Here is a 22234-nt window from a genome sequence, read left to right on the forward strand (position 1 = left end):
GTGTAGTTCACACTGACTGGCAGCAGCTCCTGGGGCTTCTGCCTTTCCCAGAGATGCAAGGGGTTGAACCAGGACCTTTTTTGGTGCAGAGCAGATGCTCTGCAATTGAGCTGTGACCCATCCCCACATAATCTGTGACTATGTGCAGCTTCTTCTTCATTTCTCACTAAGCGGCATCCTGGGTCTCTTATTAGCATGCAGTGGGAAGCTGCTCCAAGGAACAATTGACATTTTGGGTTGTATCCAGTGGTGTCTGTGCATGAGTGGAATGGGTGAGTGGAGTGTGCGTGAGTGGAATGAATGCTGATGCAACGGGACTTACCCTTCACCTCTTCCCCACTGCAGCATGCAGGGAGTGTAGGGGGCTTGGGGTGGGGAGGAAATGAAGGAGAAAGATTGTTGAGTGAGTGAAATGCGGCTTGCACAGTGTTGGGTTCACTCCACATTAAGGGTAACCTGCTTGCCTTCTGTATTGATTCTGTTCTGTCAAAAGCAGGCTCATGCTGCTTTGTGAGTAAGACAGATGCTGAGTGGGCAAAACACCAGAATCCAATTGCAGAAAAAGAGCGCCTGCCTTTATCTCTCAGTCTCAATTAAAGGTGCCACTGCATAATGTGTGCTTTGCATTATAAATGCATGTGTGCACCTTCAAGCATTATAGGAATACATTTTATATTTCTGGTCATTTGTGGTGGCCTGATACCTTGGACTTGTGCACATTGCTTATCCTTTTTCATGCTGTTCTTCCAGTTACAATTGCACTTTTTTAATTAAAGAAGTGTGATTTCCTTTAAAGGAGATTGGAGAAATCAATTGATACCGTTCTTTCAATGTCTGTCGGGCAATGGACAGCTTGTATGTCCTTAGGTTGCAGAGCAAGCAGACTGCAGCACTGGTGGTTTTTTCATAACAAAACATCCAAACTGGTGTCGAGGGTGTGACAGACCTCCCTAAGGAGATACAAGATGTGATGGCCTAAGGGAGACATAGATTCCAACCTAACTCCCCTTTCCCACCCACCAAATTATCTGCCTGTGGGCCAGAGGTAAGAGTTAATGCTGACAGTTAAGTATCTTTGTTCAATCTTTTGTGACATATATGGAAGCCCAAGGTAGGAAAACATGCTGTTTTTCAGGATAGTGTCTTAGAAACCCTCAATCAGTAGCTGTGGTGATGAGGGGTGATGCCTTAGTTCCACCAACACGAGGAGGTCTTTCCTTAGCATGCCCATGGAGAGGCTTTTGGCTAAGGCCTTGGAAAGCCACTGTTCATGAGGTGCAACTTGGTGCCTGTCAACTCCTTATATCTGTGACTGTGGCCAAGGAGCCTTTGCCCCAGGTGTGCTGTTTTGCTTACTTGCATGTTCTGCTCTGCAGGAGTTGAAACTGAAGGATGAAGAATGCGAGAGACTTTCAAAAGTCAGAGAGCAGCTGGAGCAGGAACTGGAGGAGTTAACCGCAAGCTTGTTTGAGGTACCATCTCATGCCTGGCCTGAAATGAATCCCACAGCATCCAAGATGGTGCTGTTCACCTTTAGGAACCACTTTCAAGGCCTTCCTTATGTAACCAGAACATGCATGCGGTGGTGTGTGTCTGTATGAGTGCGCATATTTAAACCCTTATCGCCTTCACATCCTCTTCTGAGGCACTTTTGAGCAGTCACAGTGCGTGGGATGGGGTGCTGCCCTCTCAATTGTGGCTGTGCTTCTGTTTGCCAAGGACTGGAGCAGGCAGAGGACAGCCACAACTGAGAGGGCAGGAGAAACACTTGGTTGTGGGGTCAGGACAGGACGGGGCAGTTGCCTGTGCTTGGGCCTGCTGCCAGCCCAGTGCTTTCCCTGCCCTCACTGCTGCCCTGCTCCCTCTTGGCAAACAGAAGCACTGCCAGAAGGGTGGCACAGTCCATCAAACATGCCACAGCTGCTTTTGAGAAACAAGTTTACCCAAAGCAGTAGAATTGTCAGGTGTGGCTACATGTGTGCCTGCTCACAGAAAACTTGCATGTCAATGAGAAGCTTGTAACATAGATGTCTTCCTGCATCACAGTTGTCTCTGTCCAGGGCACTTAATATGCAGGAACATTAAAAGGCTATTCTCTCTTGTCCCCCACCCCAGTCAACCACCACCAGAAGTGAAGAATGTTGTTTTCATGACCATGTGCCTCAGCTCCGACAGGAACTTCCTTTTTTTTAAAGAAAGAAAGATTCTGTGTAATTTTCTGTAGTACCTCTCCAGGCCTAGGAGGAAACATATATTACAGTGTCATTTGGCGAATGCGGCTGCTTTGTATGTGTTTTCCCTTGTTTCTTGTTCTCTCTGCTATAGGAAGCCCATAAGATGGTGCGGGAGGCAAACACCAAGCAAGCAGCATCCGAGAAGCAGCTGAGGGAAGCCCGAGGGAAGGTGAGCCCTGCTCTGCTCAGCTTACATATACTCAAGTCATGGGAGGAAGGGCAACCATGCCTGCTGGCTCTGTCCTAGAAGTCCACAGTAAAGAAAACCTTCATGCATTGGCTCTTCATGAGACTGGGTTTCCTGATTACATGGGGAACTTAACATGCATCTTAGTGGGTGGGTGCCAGATCCCCCTTTCAGATTTTGCACTGAATGTGCAGAAGTTGGCAGCCAGCAGAATGTGGGGACAGTTTGAAAGAAGGGCTTATACGCAGCAAGGAGCAGGTAAAGGTGACTTTCTCATTGGTCCAAGTCACATTCCATGAAAAGAGAAACAAAGCAAGTTTGGGACCCACTGCTCTAGACCTTTTTAAGTTTGGAAGAGACATACAGCAGGATGGGAAACCTGAGGCCCAGGCGGCAATCCCAGCTCCCTAAGTCTTTCTTCCCTGTCTAGGCCTCAAACCTTCTGCAGCTCACCCCTGTTCAGCCCAAGCCTCTCCTCTCCCTGGCCCTGCTCCTCACGCTCCACATGTGCTTTTGCCTGGCTGGATCATGTCCTTGAGCTGTGGTAACCCCTCTTAACTTGCCTCTAAAGGAGAGATTTTAGGGGGTGTTTGTGTGTGTGGAAACCTCTGCATTATTGGCTGGAATATGGCCTACTGTTGTTCCACCCTCTCTTGCCTCTGACCCTCCTCACCTCTGAAGTTTGGCCCCCTTGAAAGCTTCCCAGAAAGAATGCCTGAAAAAAGGGTTTCCCACCCTGATACACAATGTCTTAACTTGGGTCCTCCACCATGAGAAAATTTCTTCAGGTGACCCTGAACTCCTCCGTTTTTGGCCCAGGATTCTGTGCCTGCTTTATCCGAAGGCTTCTGGCATTAGGCTACTTGGCAGTGGCTGCTCATGTTGTGACTGTTTTGGATGAATGCTCAATTCAGTCACAGTTCCAAGTGGCTTTTTGGGAACAAGGATGTGAGGCATTTAATAAATATGCAAGCAAGATCGAGGACAGAGGTGCATCTCTGTGCCTCAATTCCAGCTGGGACACAGGGAACGCTTGTGAGGCTAAGAGCAGATATGGCCAAATGTTCTGTTGTTAGCTGAAAGGGCAAGAGGTTTGCAGAGCGCACTGGGTGGAGAGCACAGATAATTAATGCCTAAAGCAGTGCAGTTCCACTCCAGCAAGCTTGCAAGGTCCCTGTCTCAAATTTCGCCTGCCCATATAACTGCTCCCAGCGAAAAGCAAGGGAATTTAGTGGTAGGTGGCCCCACCTAACCAGTCCGTCTGCCAGGGAGGCCTTTGAAGGTTAGCTGTTCCTAGCTAATGCAGTGGTCCCTGTAATCCCTTCCTTGATAAACTTGGTAGAACCAGCTTCTCTAGAACTACTTGAATGTCCAAAACTCTGAGACAATGCCTGAGGCTTTCTGAAAAGGATCTGTAGCCAGTAGTCCAGAATGTAGTAATAAAAAAATCTCATTACCATATGGCTGCAGTGCCACCTGTTGACAGGTCCTAGGCAAAGCATACAAATGCTTTCTGTCTCTCTTCACACAAGCTGGATTCTTGGGTGTATTTTTTTATTAGATTCCTGAGAAGTGCTGAGTTTCCAAGTCCAAATATTTTGACATTTTAACATTCCCATTTTAGAAGTGTGGGGTGGGGGTGGGGCGGGACAGGAAACTGTGGCTAGGACTGTACCAGCCCGCATGTGTTCAACACGGAAGCGACTAGATTTTTTGAAAGTGCACTCCTAACAGACAGCCAAGGCTGGTGAGTGGCAGGTGACAATACCCACAGCACAGCTTCCCAGATATAAGTCTGTGGGGACCATGTTAGCATACTATGCAAATAAAAATTCTGAATCTGTGAGAGCTGAATTTGGCAACCTGTATCCATAATAAAATACGCCTAGTTTTGCATATTTCATGATTCCTCTGTTAAGTTGTGGTGTTCCTCCTCATAGATGTGCATCAGGAACCTTCACTCTGCAGCTTTCAGAAAATGCAGAAAATGCACCTCTTTATCCTTGCCCTGATGGAACGATCACATTAGCATGACATGAGGGTGGATAACTTTGTGGAGTACTGTGGCCCATGCCTCCTCACCTCTTGGCATCTGACCCACCTCTGGAATTCTGAGATTTCACCAGGCATTACTCATGCACTTTCAGTCTTAAGTGCTCTTAAGCACTAGATATTTTTAAATATTTTAGATAGATTTCTGCACCTGCATGGAACAAGGAGCACATGCAGCTTCAGCTGCCCAGCTTGATGCTCTTGACTTCATCAGACTCCCTTTTCCTTTTTAGAGAACAGAACTGAGTGGGTTTGGGTGAGCCATTACATGTTCTGCAGGAAACAGTCAGGCAGGTCCCCGGATCACATTCAGAGCACCTGCTTCCTGCGTGGAACTAGGTCCTGCGATGAATGGGGAACATGGCACCGGTGATCCCTTTTTGTCTCCCGCCACCCAGATTGACATGCTGCAGGCGGAGGTGACTGCCTTGAAGACACTGGTCATCACGTCAACGCCTTCTTCCCCCAACCGGGAGTTGCACCCCCAGCTCCAAAGCCCCTCCAAGGCAGTCTTCAGAAAAGGGCACGGGCGGAATAAGAGCACCAGCAGTGCGGGTGCTGCCACTGCCACCAGCCAAGGCCTGCCTGTGGAGCCAGTCAGCAGTGAGTTCAAAGAGGTGGGTCATGTTTGTGGGTCAGCGGTCTCGCTTGAGGTTTCGGGAGGAGGGGGTACTTAGCACCTGTCACATTGGGCTGTGTGCACATGAGTGGGGTGTGCGGTGAGGTTAGGGTTCAGAGGGGAAAGGTCTTTTTTATCTTGAAACTTGCAGGCCCTTCTCTGCTCCACTACAGAAAGCAATTGAATAGCCTTAAACTGACCTCTCTTCATGGTTCGCATAAGCCTGGCCAGGTTCTTTAGCTGCCCCAGGCCAGAGCCAACAATGCAAGCTGTAATTGCACTAGGAATGTGGTTGAGGGGGACCTTAAAAGCAGGTTTAGGCGAGGACCTTAAAAATTCCTTGAGTTGCTTTGACCACCACCTTTATGCAGCTTCCTGGGGCTTTGTGCTTTCTTATGAACGGAGTCTTCCTCTTCCAGATCTTCTCTCCCTCTCACACCGTTTTGCTTTCTCTCCTTGTCCTTCTGTCTCTTCTTCCTTCCTGACCCTGCTACCTTGTCTGCCTATCTGTCTGACCCTCCCATTCCTCAAAGTCTGGGGTGCCCACCCTCCTCTCCCTCCTTCTCTGTATCGTCCCCGCGAAGGCTATCCACATCACCTATGAGCCAGGCTGGCAGTCCCTGGCATCAGACTCTTCCTTCTCCTCTTCTCTCTCATGGCAGGTAATCTCTCTCTCCGTTTGGGGTGGCAGCAGGGTGACTCGATGGGGAGGAGGAGGACGGGGCTCGCACGCCTTTCTGGTCTCTCTGGCAAAGATATTGTTTTGGCAGGCAAAGCCTTTTAAGCAAGCTTGAGGTGAAATCTCTTCTACAAAAGCACTCAAGGGCACAAGAGCCTCGTTCTCCTTGACATCTGTTTGTCCTGCTTGGGAAAAGCAGGAAGGCTTGGATGCCTCTTACAACTGCCCACCCCTTTCCGTTCTTTCTTTAATGCTAACACCCATTTTTGTCCTGTTTTCTCTTTAATTGTTTCCTCCCTTCCCTCACCCCATATTGTGGCTCTGAAGTTGCCTCCTGGTATCAGGTGAGCAGTCTCTGTAACATAGCGCTTGTATGCTGTTGGTTGAGACCTTTCCGGGGGGGGGGGCAGGAGGAACTTTATTCGTGGTTACATTCCACTCGTGCCTGTGTTGTAGCTGTTTCTTCTCTTCAGTGTGGCGGGGGCAGGCGAGGGAACAAACTCTTCCTAAATATTCAGCTTGGGAAGCAGCTAGCTCATTTAAAGATGCGGCTGGACACAGCAAAGTACAGTTGCTTTTGCTCAGGGCATTTGTTCAGCCAGAACTCAGTTCTGGCGCCTCTCAGGTGGGCGCCATTGCCATTATAAGAGAACAAGGGAGGATTTCATGGTGAGTTCCGGCACCTCCTTCTCTAGAAAAATAGCACTGCTTTTGCTGATAGGCCTTGAATCCCAGGGTGCCCTAAACTCTGGTGTATATCTTTTAGAGCAAGGCATGCTGGGAGTGGTTGGGGATTCCAGTCAGTGACTTTCTGGCTGAAGAGGGAAAATCTGGAGTCATTTCTGGATTTTAAAACTGAGTGTTAGAAAAAGCAGAAGTATTCTTGTCTTTGGATTTTATTTACATACATACATACATACATACATACATACATACATACATACTACCCTATACCCTGGGGTCTCAGGGTGATTCACAGAATAAAATCAAGATATAAAACCACAAAATACCCAATAAAAATAAAAACAGCAACCAAATAGTGCTCCCCCTCCCACAAAAAAACACATTTCGAAAGGGCATAGGATGTAGTATGTGATAGCTCCACAGTGTGGAAACGCAAGAGCTCAGAAACCATAAAGTAATTGCAGAGAGAGAGGTGACCAGAATATTCAAGGAATCAGGGCTTACCTGTCCCCTTGCAAGTTTAAGCTATGGGTGTATTTTGTCTTGTGAGCCTGCTCCCTGGAGTATTCTTGCCTTTCTGCAGTGTCCCATAAAAGGCCTTCAATGAGGGGCTTCTTCTGCTGATTTCCCCTCCCAACATGCTTGTTTCTGGGTTCTGGAATTGGAGCCAAGATCAGCACGATAAAATTTGCCTGGTCCCCGTCCCACCCAGACTTTGGGTGACCGTTGTTTGCTTGGATGGGAAGTGAGTTCTCTCCAGCAAAGCAAGGTGGCAGCTAAGCACATAGCAGACTGGCACCACATGGGATAGCAGTGGAATAAACCCGCTTAGTGGCTGCTGTTCTTCTGTCTCCCATTGGCACAGGGCTGGGGAACCTGTGGCCCTCCAGATGTCAATGGCCTCGAACTCCCTGGCCATTGGCCATGGTGACTGATGGGAGTCGGGAATGCAAAACATCTGGGTGGCAACAGTAAGCATTCATCCTGAAGAAGAAATTAACCTTCCACAGCTCCTGCGGTGGGTGGGTGGACACATACTGGCTTGGGCATTTTGCAGCTAAAGGCAAACGCTCCCATTGCCTACATTTATCTGGTATTAGGATGGATAGAAAGTATGCTGTCTCCTAATGCTGTTTCCCTTGGCATGGCCCTCTTTTTCTTCTTGTAGACATTGCTTTGTGTCTGGAGTCTTACAGATTCCAAGGCAATGAAGTCTGCTGTTTTGACCCACAGGCCACACTTACTCTGCTTGTTTGCCTCACAGGTTGCACACCAAATACTGCTTAGTCTGAGGTAACCTCTTGGTTTTTGTACGCTAAACCCTGCTGACTTCTTTGTCTCTCCCCTCACCCCATTGCCTGCTCTTCTGTGTTTCTTTGTCGACGTAGGTGGATTCCATCTTGTTTGCTGAATTCCAGGCTTGGAAAGAGTCTCCAACACTAGATAAATCGTCTTCTTTCCTCGAAAGGATTTACCAGGAAGATGTAGGCCCATGTCTGGACTTTACTAAGCATGAGGTGAGATTTAAAAAGGTTTGGACAGAGGTTTTGAGAGAGCTGGTGTGCTGGGATTTGTTCCAGCAACTGCTCCCTCCTTGGAACCTTGCCTTGATTTCCCTGCCTTTGTTTTATTTGTTGCAGCTCTCAGAGCTGATTCAGGCAGCTGTGGAGCAGAACACACTCACCATTGAACCTGTGGCTACCCAGGCGCTGCCTGTGGTGAAGGTGTCGGCCATTGAATGCGGCGGACCAAAGTAAGGAAATATTGGCCGCCTCTGTTCCCTCCCCTCCCTCCTCACACAGATACACATCTGGCCTCCTTCACTGCTCCAGGAGCAGTTGCCTAGCTGAGGGAAATGCTGGTTTGCTGTTCATGGAGTGCAACTGGTTTATTCCTTCCTTTCATATCCCGCTTTTCAGCATGCACCTTGTGACTCACAAGTTAGGGTGGAGAAATCAAAGCAGGGAAGGAATCAATGACAGCAAAAGTGGGGAGGGGAATGAAACCTTGAACGGGCACAAAAATAAAGCTGCATTGCAGTGAATTTTGCAATAAAATAGGCAAACCAGAAGGGAGTTATAAAGCAGGGGGAGGGGAACCCCTGGCTCTGATGTTGGACTAGAAACTCCCATTATTGCTATTGGCCATTCTGACTGGGACTGATGGGAACTGGAGTTCAACAGCATCTGGAGGGCCACAGATTTCCCATAAGGGTTTGCAGATGTTTTTGTTTTTAGAATTTTTGTTTTTTTGTATTATTACTTATTATTTATCTTGGACACTGCTTTCATAGCCTCAGGTGATGAAGTCGTTTATAAATATGTAAAACAATAATACCCAATACTAATAAAAATGGTGCCACCACCAGGAAATCCCTGTGCTTAATAACCGCTGCCCCAGAAGGTTGTTGCGGGGGGACAGGGACATTTTGATACATTTGGAACAGTGTAGTTATAAATTCACCTAAGTATGCAGGGATGGTTTTTGAGTGCAAAGAGCCTTCCGTGAAAGGAGGAACAACAAAGGAATACACCTCATAGAATAACGCTAGAATTACATATCAAGCTAAAAAGGCAGCAAGCCATAAAAACAAGAGAATATTGACCATTAGAAACTTGTTCAAATGAAAAGCTTTTTATTGCATACTTCAAAGCAGAAAGCAAGGGAGCGTGGAGGCATTCTTCGTGCCATCACTAAAATGGTTCTGACTTATGTCCCCACTTGTCTGGTCTCAACAGGATGGAGAGCAGGGCCTCTGATGGGCAGGTTAAACTCAAGGTTCTCCTGTTTCTGAGTAAACAGCTCATGTAGGTGAAGACTTACCTTCCATAGTATCAGAAGCCAAGGGCATGACTGAAATCACATGGGTTTTCTCTCCCCTCTTTAAAAAAAAAGTCTTTCTCCAGCATCAACCATGTTTTCTGGGGCATGCCAAACAGAACACCTTCTGTATTTTCATCCTGATTTTGGTTTCCTCCTCTTGTTTCTTCTCACAGTGGCTTCCGGTCCCAAATTGTAACGTAAGTTACTTATTTTAAGCCAACGATGAAAGGATGTCTTGCTCCACTAATAAGTTACTAACTTGCCTACTTACTAATGGCCTTGAAGTTGGAACTAGAAAGTAACTCTTAAAAATTCCTGATGGTTAACCCACTGAAAGCATATCAGTCATCCTTGCTTGGAATTCTCTTTGAAATTGATGGTCTGACTTTCCGTGGTGCTGGGTATGAAAGCCTAGAGAGACCCCTCTGGCCAATAATTTTCAATGTTATTCTGGAATATTAAACCTACTTGGCTTTCAAAACTGCCCAAAATGTACCTAATGCTTCACTAACATTTTTCACTTTCAAACACAGATGCAAGAAAATTTGCCTGCCTGCAAGTAGCCCGGGAAGCCTCCATTTCACACATGACCCAATCCTAAGCATGCTTACTCATAAGCAGTGCTTTTTTTCTAAAATAAATGTTTAGAGGTACTCTCATTTTCCTACTCATATTGAAATACTGTGCCTCAATGAGGCCAAATTTAGATTCACAAAATGTTTAGGGGTATGCGTCCCCCCAGAAAAAAACAGTGCTCATAAGTAAGCCCTATTGAGTTCAGTGGGGCTTCTTCCCTAAGAAATATGCTTAGGATTGCAGCCTTCATCACTGTATCCCATTTGCTAGGGATAGCAAATAACTAAAAGTGATGAAACAAGAATATGGTGTACAGTATCTTGAATAATATGTCTCTAAAATTCCATAGCCCAAAGTTCTCAATAACATCATGCATTAAACTGTTTGGTGCTCTTGGTTTGGCTTTCACTAATCACCAGCATAGTTTGGCTTCTCTCTTTCTTCTTCATTCCTTTGATGAACTGTCTTTTGAGGACAACCTGCTTTTTCTTTCTCCCCTTTTGCAGGAAATGTGCTCTAAGTGGCCTGTCTCGGGCCTGTAGGCATCGCATCAAGCTGGGAGACTCTGGGAATTACTACTACATCTCCCCTTCCTGCAGGGCCAGGGTAAGTCTCCCAAGAAGCCCTGAGATTACAGTGGTACCTCGGGTTACAGACACTTCAGGTTACATACTCCGCCAACCCAGAAATAACGCTTCAGGTTAAGAACTTTGCTTCAAGATAAGAACAGAAATTGTGCTCTGGCGGTGCAGCGGCAGCGGGAGGTCCCATTAGCTAAAGTGGCGTTTCAGGTTAAGAACAGTTTCAGGTTAAGAACGGACCTCCGGAATGAATTAAGTATGTAACCAGAGGTACCACTGTATTTGCATAGGGGCAGGGGCAACAACCATCACATGGAACTGTCTGGTCCTCAGCATGATCCTGTGGAAGTTAACACTTGCACTACAGATGTGTGCAGTCTTTTGTTTTGCTGAGAACATGATGTCCTTCTGCCATTCCTGAAGCACCCAGTGCTCGTGTACATACTGCTCATGTTCAAAACAAACTGTGTTTTTAAGTCTAACATGTATTTTTCAGGCTCAACCAGAGCTGAATTCATCAGATGCATTAAGTAGGCTGTGAAGTGTTGGATATTACACAAGTGGGACCTGTTCCCACCTGAGGTTCTCCTCTTCATGGACCCAACCAGTCATGTGATCCTCCAAGATGCTAAAGGATTCTTGCTATCCCCCTCACCCCAAATAAAAACCTGGTTCCATTTTGCTTTCCCAACTGACACACAGCATTCTTTTGCTGTTGGTCAGGCTCAGTCTGCATTGAGCTGTTCTTTGTGGGTTTTTCCTCAGTAGCTTTTTTAAAAAATATATTGCACTTCTATAAACTTTGGGGTTTGGCTCCAATCTGTCAGCACTCACCAACAGAGTTTGCTGTTAAACTGAAGATATCCACATACACTGTTCCATTTTTCATTTAAGGAATTCATTATGGGTTCCAAATAATAAAATAAAATGCTGCCTTACTTTTTCAGTTGAAGTCTGCGAATGGTTCTGAGGAGTTACCTCTCTTCATTCTATTCCCCCCATATAGTAATCACAGTGGTACCACCAAATACATATTCAAATCTCTCACTGGAATATTTGATATACTATAAGTCATGTGTTTGCATAAAACACAATCATTAGAACACATTATTGCTCAGAGTGTGCAGAAAAGCCCAGAAACACACACACACACACACACACACACACAAATGTTCATTGCCAAATCTGCTATGTTTATCCTTAGAAACATACCAGAGCCTCTTTTTTCCATTTTTTAAAAACTTCATGAAACTCTCTCAGTCATATTGGATTTGCCTCTCCTTCTCTCGTGTGGCTTCTGTTCCTTTGTAGAATACCAAAATAATCCTGTAGTGAATCCAAAGACCCAGTTTCCTCCTGTTGAGACATGTTTTCCCTCTTCTATTGAGCCCATTCTTTGCAAAGGCTGCATAAATATGTAACTTATAAATGTATATCAATATATTGTAAATATTTTAGTTATCAGTATGTCAATTGTTGCTGTTACTAATATTTTATTATATTTATATCCCACTTTTCCTCCACGGAGCCCACGGTGGTATAGATGGTCTGTCCCCCTCTTTTCATTTTATCCTCACAACAACCTTGTGAGGTAGGTTAGGCATAAGAGGCAGTGCCTGGCCCAAAATCATCCAGTGAGCTTCATGGCTGAGTGTGGATTTGAACCCTGGTCTCCCTGGTCCTAATCCAACATTCTAACCAGTATTCCCTCCCTCTTTATTTTTCCAGATTACAGCAGTATGCAACTTCTTCACCTATATCCGTTACATCCAGCAGGGACTGGTGAGGCAGGATGGTAAGTGATGTGTTGGCCTTTCCCATTTTGGATGCGAAGTCTTGGCTGCTCCCTTGTTGCTTACTGGCCAGCTCCTAAGACTGTGCAACCACTTCCTAGCATGGAGGAACTGCTGACTCAGAGCTCAGCTTTTCATTCAGAGACTTGGTAAGGAGCTCCCAAGAGGGAGGGATCGATTCTTCTCCGCCCCGTGTGCACAGCTTGTCATTTTTACCCAAGGCAGGCTGAAGATGAATGACATTCCCACTCTATCCAAATGAAGTGTGAGGCAGAATGCAAAGCGAGGGGTAGGGAAACCAGATAAAACGAGATGAGCAAGGTGAAGCTGAAGTTAGGATGGCTGCAAGTCCAGGTTTGATCCTGGTAGAATTTGGCCCCTTTGAAGCCAAGCTCTGGTCCACTGATACTTGCCAGATCAGTGCATGGGGAAAGATGCGGTGTCAGAAATGTCAAAGCATATGCTTAAAAGGAGTATGCTAACACTATGCCTCTAACCCACAAGGGAAGTAGCTTTGCCAATCCTTAGCCTTCATTAGCTACAGGACAGGACATTCAGAAGGTGCTGCTTCTAATGTTAACGGATGGTGGGTGGTATGCACATTTAATCAATGTATTATTATTATTTTAAGACAAGCTGAACACCAGCCAGCCGTGTTGCTCTCCTAGACACTAGATGGGTTGGCTTTTCCAAAAGGAGGGTGTAGAATCTATTGGATACCAGCTCCCATTAGCCCCAGCCAGCACAATCAGTGGTTCGGGGTAATGGAAGTTGTCATCCAACAACATCTGGAGGGCCACAGCTTCTCCACCCCGGTGTAGAGCAAACAGGCATACTTGTCTTCTACTTTATGGCTCTCTCTGGTGCTTCACTCTCTCCTCTCTCTCTTCCTCTCTCCCCTTGCAGTGGAATTGATGTACTGGGAAATCATGCGTCTCAGAAAGGAAATGTCCATAGCTAAGCTGGGCTTCTTTCCCAGTGAGATGTAGCTGAGGACTGGCACTCTGGAAGGGCATCACCTTACCACTACTCCGCCAGGCAGCTAGAGGGCTTGACCCAGCACATCTCCTGGTGCTGGCAGGATATAAACTGAAGCTGCCCGGTGTAAACTGAAGAGATAAGAAGCACAGATTTCCCTGTTGCATTATTTGCGAAGCTTCCTGACAGTGCTTAGCCTGATGCGGAGTGGCCAAGGGACCAGCCCTTCTGTGGCTCAACTGAATGAAGTTGTCTCTGGACTCCTCCCTTCCCCTGTCTCTATGCATTCCACAGCCATTATATATCAAGTCTTCTTCAAAGTTCTGCTTCTGCAGGTTCTGAGGCCATGGCTGGCCCTTGGGCTCATTATCTCCTTGCTGCTCTGCAATGCAAATGTAGCTGGGCATTCCTGCACAACAGAGAGAAAGAGATATTTGGACTCTTCCATTCAGCCGCCAACTCCAACCGCGACTGGACACGGGGGTGTCAGTGCTGTACAGTGGCCTTGTTTGATGGCCTCTACATGTGTGTTCTTCCAGTTGTTTCCCAGGCAGCTCTTGAGGAGCCCGCAAGAGTCAGCTGGGGGCTGATTTCTATTTATAGCTCAGGGTTTGCCGTTTGGTTGTGTGAGATCTGATACCTCGCTCTGTGTAGGCAGGCATCTGTTCTAGGCCAAAACTCTGGCTGGAGCCTCGGTTGTGATGTAAGAGTGGGGAAATTGCATAACAGGCAGTGGCCCACAACCACATTGAGGTCAGCTGCGCGAGACCGCAGATGCTTTTGCTCCCACTCTGCAAGCCAGGGAGTTGGCTGCTGCCACATTAGTTTTCTAGGGAGCAGCTGTCCTCAGCTGACACCCTTCTCCCCACAGGCTCCTTCACTGTGCTTTGTTGCAGTCCAAACGACACTTGTGGTATTTTGTGCAACACATTTCATCTCCACTCTAGCTTCCCATTTGGTGCTTGCGTCTGCCTTGACAGTATTACAGACTCTTGTATGAAACATTCTCTCTTTTGCTTCATTCACGTTGGAGCTTAAGAAGGACTTCACATCTTGAATATTCTGGCACAATTTTGGGGTTTATGCAGCTCAGCCTTCCTCAATCTGGCACCCTCCAGAGGTTTTGGGCTGCACCTCTCATCAGCCCTAGGAAACACAACCTATGGTGAGGGATGATGGGAGTTGGAGTCCAGCAACAGACTAGGGGACACCATGTTCACCACCCCTCGGGTACTTCCTGCATTTATATTTTTTTTTAAGGGGGGAAGGATGGGGATAATGTTCAGATTCAAGTGATACAAATAAATCTTGGCCCCTAAATTGTTTTGGTACTGCAGAAAGGGGGAAAAAAGAACCACACTTGATTCTGAATTTGTAAATCAGAGTTGGAAGACCTGTTGAATGTTGTCAGAAATGAAAAGTCTTCCTCACTTAGCTTTTGATATGAACTTTTTTTAATGGGAGGGGGAGAATGAGGCTTATATTTTGGATGCTGTGCCTGATTTCTAAAATGGGAGCGGCTGGGGTTGTGCTCTAGTTGGAAGTGGCATCCTCTGCCCTGAGAGCCATTTCCTCCTATTCCCAGGCAAATGGGAGGCTGGTTCGTGGCTGCTCAGTAGTGAAGGGGAGGTGCTTTGCCCATGCTGGAAAGCACTCTCTATGCTATATTCAACAGGTGAGCTCTGGCGAACCCTGTTATCCGTGAAGCCCTGACAGCATCCATGGCCAGAGCCTCTCACCATAAATACAATGAAGTACATTTAAATAATCTTGGCCATAGTGAGTGGTTGCATCATCACCTCTGGTTCCATTAGGCAGAAACTACTGGCTGGTGCTACAACATTTTGAACACCCCAGTGCTGCTGGTTGCCCCTTGATGCCTGCACCATACGCCTGGCTTTGTGTGATCTTGTGACTGGCAATCCCAATTCCACTCCCTGGAGGAGCAGCACCATGTTTGCTTGCAAAGGATATAATCACCTGCCTTTTGGTACTACAGTGGGATTGTGTGCAATGGAGAGCACTTTTTGGTATCATTGAAGTAAATGCCTTTTCTTTCTTTTTCTTTTTGGGTCCGGTATCTCCTTAGTATTACAGGTAAGTGGCTGTCCTTTTGGACCTCGATGGCTGGAGGGGAATTGTGGGTTCCCTGCCACTTGGATGTTCAGTGGCCAAGGGCTTGGTTTCATCTTGATCACATGTAGTAGCACTTGCATGCTAAGGATTATAGTAAATATATATAAATATATATATGTAACTTAAAAAGCTATTCTCCCCAAAGATGTATCTGGGAGAAAATATTATTGGAATTTATGCTTGCAGGAGAAAACGTTGCAACAACACTTGCCTCTTCCTGCTTTAGACAAGGCTTGCCATATGTGAAAGGACAGCTTCTCGAGGGATCCTCTTGGCCTTGCTCCCAGCCGTGGGGGCCTTCTGCTCCTCATCTCTGCAGGGATGGTGAAATGCTAAGCAGGTTTACATCCAGCAAATCTTGAAATGGCAGAATTCCTAGTACCTTGAACTGCTTCCCATTTCCTTGTCTGCACTTGTGTTTGTGGAGAGGTTTATCCCTTATTTCCTACAGCTAATTTCATTGCGAACATTAAATCCTTGATTCAGTAAGAGAGGATTCCCATACTGTGCTCCACATGGCAAGCTGTGACCCTCCAGATATTGCTGGGCTACAGCTCCCATCATCCTTGCCCATTGGCCATGCTGGCTGGAGCTAATGGGAGTTGGAGTCTTCTACAAATGATCAAACCAGGCCAGCTCCTGGTTAATGACAGTCTACATGCTGCTTTGCACATTATGGCAAGCCACAGACTGACTTACCATGACCACTTGAACGTGATGGCTCCCTGAGAAGAGCTCACACCTGCTTTGCTCCTCCCTAGACTGCTTAGGTCAACATGCGACAGCAATTAAGCCAAGGTTTGGCCTTCATGGGATCATGAGTAAGGTCTCATGCCCTTAACTGCAATCTGTAATCGTGGGACAAAACTTGGCTTCTAATTGTAGCTAGGCGAAGAGCCCAGGACCTAATGACATGCTAAGCCAGACTCTGGCTTAGCTCTATGCAACAGTAACCTAAAAAAAAAAAACAACCCAGGAAGGAGCAAAGTGGCTGCACTCTCCTTCCTAAGCACCAGCATGTTCATGTTAAGTCATGGTTTTGCTTAGTGTGATGTGCAAGCTCAATGCCTCTCCAAGAAAGAGATATGCTCCAGGAGAAGCATTCAGTCACGCATCATCTCCACACCTTGATAAGCATAATTATTAGTTGCCATATTTCTTCTATCATAGAAAGACTTCCCACACTATCTCCCTGGTTTTTGGTGCAGCAAATTAGGAGTGCCATCTGGAAATTCCTTATAATAAACCGACACCACTCTACTGGAAGCAGGTAGTGACATTGGAAGCTGCCTTCTATTGAGTCCAGCCTTTGCTCCACCTGGCTCAGAGTTGTCTGCACATTGCTCTCCTTGGCCTCCGTTTAATGGGTCAGATGCTGTAAGTGGGAGTCCAGTCAATTCTAACAATGATAAATTTATTGAAGAGCCTGGCTTTCTAAATTCATCCACCACCCACAGCCACTCTCTCCAAACTGCTGGAAGAAGCACCTGTTTTAGTTCCTGTCTCTTACAGGAAGGGGCAAGTGCTGAGCTGTTCTCTTGGCTGCATTATTATCTCCTTACTCACATGTTCGTATTTTAATAAAATATACTGATCTCTATTTAATAAATAGACTGCAGTACTGACAGTGAGGCTGGTTCTTATTGCCTTTGGGCTGTTTTATTCCTTTTGAAGCCTGCATGTATTCCAGCTGCAAAATAAACAGCACATTTTCAAAGCAGAGTTCATTGTGTTTCTCTCCCCACCCCCTACGAAGATTAATTCTTAAACTTGTATGAGATGATTTTAGCTTCCTGTAGGGAAGAGGTGTGCCCAGAATTAACTCTAATACACACTAAGCTTGGATCACCATCAGTTTGTGTCAGGATTACCTGCTACCTGGGCCTTGAATTGATTAAGCAGTAATTAACCAAGAATAAGGAACTGCTAAGCTCAGGCTGAGACTTCAAAGGCCTGTTGGGTCCAGCTGGCAAACGAACACAGATACTTCTGTCTTGCCTTGTTTGTGGCTAGACAAGCAGCCAAGGGGCAAAGTAGACGAATGGATGGTTGTAATGCAACATTGACAGTATAAAAATAAGTAGTCTCAGGTGTTTGCTTTTGGAACAGAGGAATGGCACCAACAGATGTGGCACTGCTTAACTCTTGAGACAGGACATGTGGTTCTCCAGATGGCATCAGACTTAACTCCCCATCAGCCCTAACCAGTACGGCCAACTGTTAGGGATGATGGGAGTTGTAGTCCAACAGCATCGGGAAGGTCACAAGTTCACCACCAACCATTTCTTCTGCTTCAATTTTCCTTGTGGACATACTCTACTGCATGTGCATTGGAACCCTGATGAGGATAAGCAAACTCGTGTCTGGGTGAGAGAAAATTACTTTCTTTCATAAAAAAACCCCCAAAACCCCTCCTGATATGACCCCAATCTATTTGCAGGTATTTTCTAACTTGCCACCTCTGGCTGTCCCTTTATTGGCTGGGAATCCATTAGGCAGTCTTTGCCTTACTGTTTTGAAAGGCTATGTTAGAATCGTAGCGTTGGAGTGGTGCTTCAGAGGCAGACTAGAGCAGGGATCATCAAGTGTTGCCAATATAGGCTTCTCCGAGGGCCAGTCCAAGAGTGCTACCGGCCTCTCCCTCCTCCAACCCTGCCATGGGCTGTGCCCAGAGAACCCAGCGATGCCCCTGAGTTTGTCCAATCTTCAGTGGTCAATTCTTCTTTGCAACTCTCTAGAAAGATGGGGAGGAAGGGCATTCTCTAGAAATTATTTGGCAAGAATGATTTGAGAAATATTTAAACTTGAAAATAATACTAATTCAGAGCCACAGTGGTTTGGGTTCCTGAGATGCTAGGCCTGGAAGAGGACTTGGGGAGAGCTAACTTGAGTCAGGATTCTGGCCTTCTTTGGAACCATCCTGGGGACAGCGACTATCTCTAGAAAGGGAGACTTCCTCCTTGCTCCTGAAGCACCTAGGAAGCAAACAGCAAAACAAATGGTCATGAGTGCTTAAGGGGCAGGCCAACCGGAATGGAAATGCGGCGGCAAAGCCTGTGATGAGCGTCTAAGTTCTACCTGTCATTAAGGAGCTGATAAGAACCCAGAGGCTGTGAGTAATTGATTGACTCTTTGTTTTCCTGGAAAGTTCTGGGGGAAAGAAGAAAGGCAGCCCGCCTCCCTCCCTTCGGCTGGTGAAAGAAATTAAATTAATTACTTTCTTTCGGCTGGTGAAAGAAATTAAGTGACTGCTGCCACAACAATCAATAGAAAGTATTTGGAATTTAAAAACTGAGTCTGTTGAGATTTCCCTTCGGGGGTTAACTGGGGAAAAAATATCTCCGCTTGAAGTTTTGGTCTTTATACTCCGGCTTCGGAGAAATGGCGGCGACTTGGTTTGTCGTGGGAAAAATTTGAAACAAAGGAAGGAAGAGACAGGAACTGAAATCCGACACTCACCCTCTCTCTTAAAATGCTGGACTTCGCGCTCACACTGGCATCGAACTCAGATTTAAAGGATGAGGAAAAGCTCACTGTTTTGCAGATGGAATTGCTTAATCGGAAACTACAAGTCTTGAGTGGAATTATTCATAAAAAAGATCTACTTTCCACAGAGGAGGCTTTTCAAAAGTTCTACACAATGGAATCATGCCTTGGCAAAGAGCTGGGAGGGGCGTTTGAAAGATGGTTTGAGATGGCTGGGCAAATCCGGGAAAAGCAACCGGAAATGGGAAAATTTACAATATCCAGACTCCGAGGTGGCAGCTCGGGGGCAAGGGACATGGAATTAGAATTTTTACAAGAAGAAGAAGCAAAAGAAACGGAGGAGCCCAGAATGCAGATGAGAAACGCCCTGAGGCTCGATGCGGGGTTTGCTGTGGATGCTGCCTGGATCTGTGGACACTTGGAGGAAGACAATGGGAGATTTGGCGCTGGAGAAAGACAGAAAAAGACAATGGATAGAGGGGGAGTGGGTTGAAGTGTTAAATGTATAATCTAAATGGTCTGCCATGGTATCCGAAGTCGGAGTGTGAAGTCTGTTAATGATAAGTTTATTTTAAATAAGTAAGGAGATATTGAATTTTAAGTTAAAAGCAGCATGATAAAGGACAGAAGAAATAAATTTAGCCATAAGAATATTTGGTTATGATTTAGGGTATAATGTAAAGATTGAGATAAGTATGGTTTTTTTTTTTAAGTAAAGTTAAAATTTTTTATAGAGAAAAGTTGTTAAGGAAATAGTATATTGAATTAAAACCGAAGGTGAAAAGGCGGGGGAAGTCAAACGTCAAGATTCAGAACTAGAAATTTTTTTTTGTAAGGTTATAAATAAGAAGAAGAATCCTGACTTTATGTGTATTTGTATTTGTTTTTGTATTTGTAGGTGTGGGGTTGGGTTTGTGTTTTATTATGAAAATGCTAATAAATTCTGTTTAAAAATAAAAATGAGTGCTGAAGGGGCAGGGCAGGCTCTTCACGTAGCATGGGGCTGGAGACTAGAGAACTGGTGCCATCTTCAGTTCTTGAATCGGCTACACATTTGGAGCAGCTCAGTCTTTGCAGGAAGCTGTTGTGAAACAACAGATCTTTACCAAAGGAGGGAAGACACACTTGTGAGTCAGAGGTGCACACTCTGTTGCCCTTGGGATGCTGCTAGAGTCCAGCTCCCTTCATTCCAGGCTAGGGCTGATGGGAGTTGGACCACAGCTTCCCCACCCCTGCTGTAAGTGCTGGCAATATATGTGGATGTCAATAATGCACACGGAGGCGAAGGCATGGGACTGTGGGCTGAAGGTGGCTTAGGCTGTTGGGCTTCGCCCTTAATGTATCAAAGGGAAAACTATAAGAACCGTAACACGGTACATTACATTGTTGTGTTACTAAGGGGGGCACTGGGTGTTGGATTTCCAACCCACAGCAGCCCCAACCAGCATAACTAATGGTCAGGGATGATGGGAGTTGCAGCTTGGCAATGTTTGGAGAGCCACAGGTACCCTACCACTGACTTGGTGGGGCAAACAAGCCTATAGCTGCAGTGCAACCCTGCATTTCAGAAGAGCTGCAAGTTTAGTAGGACTGAACTTGCAGTTAATCCAAAATATACAGAACTGTAAAACATTTTGCAGTGGTAAAGCTCTTTGAAAATAGTAAAAACAACAACAACAACAACAACAACAACAAATAAACAGCAAATGTCAATAAGAGTCCCCACCTCCGGATAGCTGTAGTTGTATAGCAGGTGGCAACCAGACATTCCATATACCTTTGTACCTCAGGTTGCACTATATACTAGGAATTTAGTTCTGCCAACATGCATGTGACTTGGAGAATAATAATAATAATAATGGATGTAATTACATGCAAGCTGCGGCAATATTCAGTGACTTTCCCATCCTCTTCCCTGGCCTTCAAGGATTCATCTAAACTAGGGGGAATGTACATCCCCAACACATGGAGAGGGGAAGCACAAACCCCTCGTGCTTTCCTGAAACAGCAGAAGAGGCCAGAGGTTCATTTGTGTCACCTGGAAAAGTTATGTGAGCAGAGAACTGAAAAGAGAAGAAACCCAAAGGCCACAAGAAGCCTTCACAGGGCCAACCAAAATATTACTTCACTTTGGCTTTTTTCCTTGTAAGTGGGCCAATGCGACTACATACATTTTTTTAAAGGGAGAAAACATTTCCAAAGGTTTATTTCAGCCATACCTTCTATGCAGTGCCACAGCTACAGTGATGAGAGAAATAGCTCCGGCCACAACAGCTGCAGCTGCAGCCAATGAAGTGATAGTGACTCCTTGGCCCCCTAGGACAGAAAACAGCAGCGCTTATAGGGCAGATCTCATGTGCCTTGCAAAACCTGTGGTGAGACCGCCTTTGGAAAACTCTGTATGGTTCTGGTGACCTCACCTCAAAAAGAATATTATAGAGTTGAAAGAGGTTCAGAAAAGGGCAACCAAAATGACCAAGGGGACGGGGCGACTCCCCTGTGAGGAAAGGTTGCAACGTTTGGGATTTTTTAGCTTAGAGGAAAGGTGAGCAAGAGGCGACATGATAGAAGTTTATAGAATTATGCATGCCATGAAGAGAGTGGATAGAGAAAAGGTCTTCTCTCATAACACTAGAACTCATGGGAATCCAATGAAGCTGAATTTTGGAAGATTTGAGACAGATAAAAGTATTTAATTCATGCAGCACATAGTTAAACTACTCCCCACAGGAGGCAACAATAGTCACCAACCTAGATGGATTTAAAACAAGATTATACAAATTCATGGAAGAGAGAGGGCTATTGACGCCATGATGGGTCTGCTCTGCCTCTGCAGTTGGAGGCAGTAATGCTTCTGAATGCCAGTTCTGGAAACTTCAAGAAAGGAGAGGACTCTTGTGCTCAGCTCCTGCTTGTGGGTTTCCCAAAGGCAGCTGGTTGGGCACTGTGAGAACAGGATGCTGGACTAGATGGGACATTGGTCTGATGCAGCAGCCTCATCTAACCTTAAAAGTGGGCAGAGCAACAAAAGTAAAATTCCCCTTTATTTCTTCACACACTAACGCATACCTTTCTATCCTTCATCCAGACAAACAAAAGGCATTACTGTATCAGAGTTCAAGGGGAGACGTGTGGTGTGGGGAAGAGTCTTGAGGGCTAGAAAGAGAAGCTTGGGGGGGGTCTGCATTTGGCCCCCAGGCCTACAGTTTACCACCTCTATGATGGAGGAACACTCCAGGAATGACTCTTTTAGTTCCAAGTATAAAATTTGCTTTGAGCAATCAAAGCAATGAGATAAGGGAGAAACACAGCTTGAATAAGGATGCTGACATCACCCAAACCCTTCCAATTGGCATCTCCCAGTGAGGAAATGAGGTCAAGGGCTTTGCTAGACCTTCCAGCTTCC

The 22234-nt window shown here is 45.9% G+C and overlaps 1 protein-coding gene and 1 long non-coding RNA gene across 12 annotated transcripts in view; one reads left to right on the forward strand and one right to left on the reverse strand.

Annotated features, from left to right (window-relative positions):
- Positions 1 to 17062, forward strand: part of RAB3IL1 (RAB3A interacting protein like 1) — a 30522-nt gene extending 13460 nt beyond the window's left edge. The window contains exons 3-12 of one of the 11 annotated variants that reach the window (XM_033156794.1): positions 1377 to 1472; positions 2326 to 2403; positions 4872 to 5090; positions 5626 to 5754; positions 7844 to 7972; positions 8096 to 8208; positions 9452 to 9475; positions 10361 to 10460; positions 12164 to 12230; positions 13135 to 17062. In XM_033156794.1, coding sequence (XP_033012685.1) covers positions 1377 to 1472; positions 2326 to 2403; positions 4872 to 5090; positions 5626 to 5754; positions 7844 to 7972; positions 8096 to 8208; positions 9452 to 9475; positions 10361 to 10460; positions 12164 to 12230; positions 13135 to 13217 — 1038 coding nt within the window. In that variant the 3' untranslated portion in view covers positions 13218 to 17062. Of the gene's footprint in view, positions 1 to 1376; positions 1473 to 2325; positions 2404 to 4871; positions 5091 to 5625; positions 5755 to 7843; positions 7973 to 8095; positions 8209 to 9451; positions 9476 to 10360; positions 10487 to 10714; positions 10872 to 12163; positions 12231 to 13134 lie in introns of those variants that run through there. The other 10 variants (XM_033156783.1, XM_033156820.1, XM_033156812.1 and 7 more) reach the window with 10 other exon arrangements.
- Positions 17063 to 18139: 1077 nt separating this feature from the next.
- Positions 18140 to 21139, reverse strand: LOC117050921. Its single transcript, XR_004427139.1, has 2 exons — positions 21048 to 21139; positions 18140 to 18317 (listed from the first exon to the last, which is right to left on the reverse strand). It is a non-coding gene; the product is annotated as an uncharacterized LOC117050921 (long non-coding RNA).
- Positions 21140 to 22234: the final 1095 nt, after the last annotated feature.

This window comes from Lacerta agilis, chromosome 1, assembly GCF_009819535.1.
Source record: "Lacerta agilis isolate rLacAgi1 chromosome 1, rLacAgi1.pri, whole genome shotgun sequence".
NCBI classification, from domain to species: Eukaryota; Metazoa; Chordata; class Lepidosauria; order Squamata; family Lacertidae; genus Lacerta; species Lacerta agilis.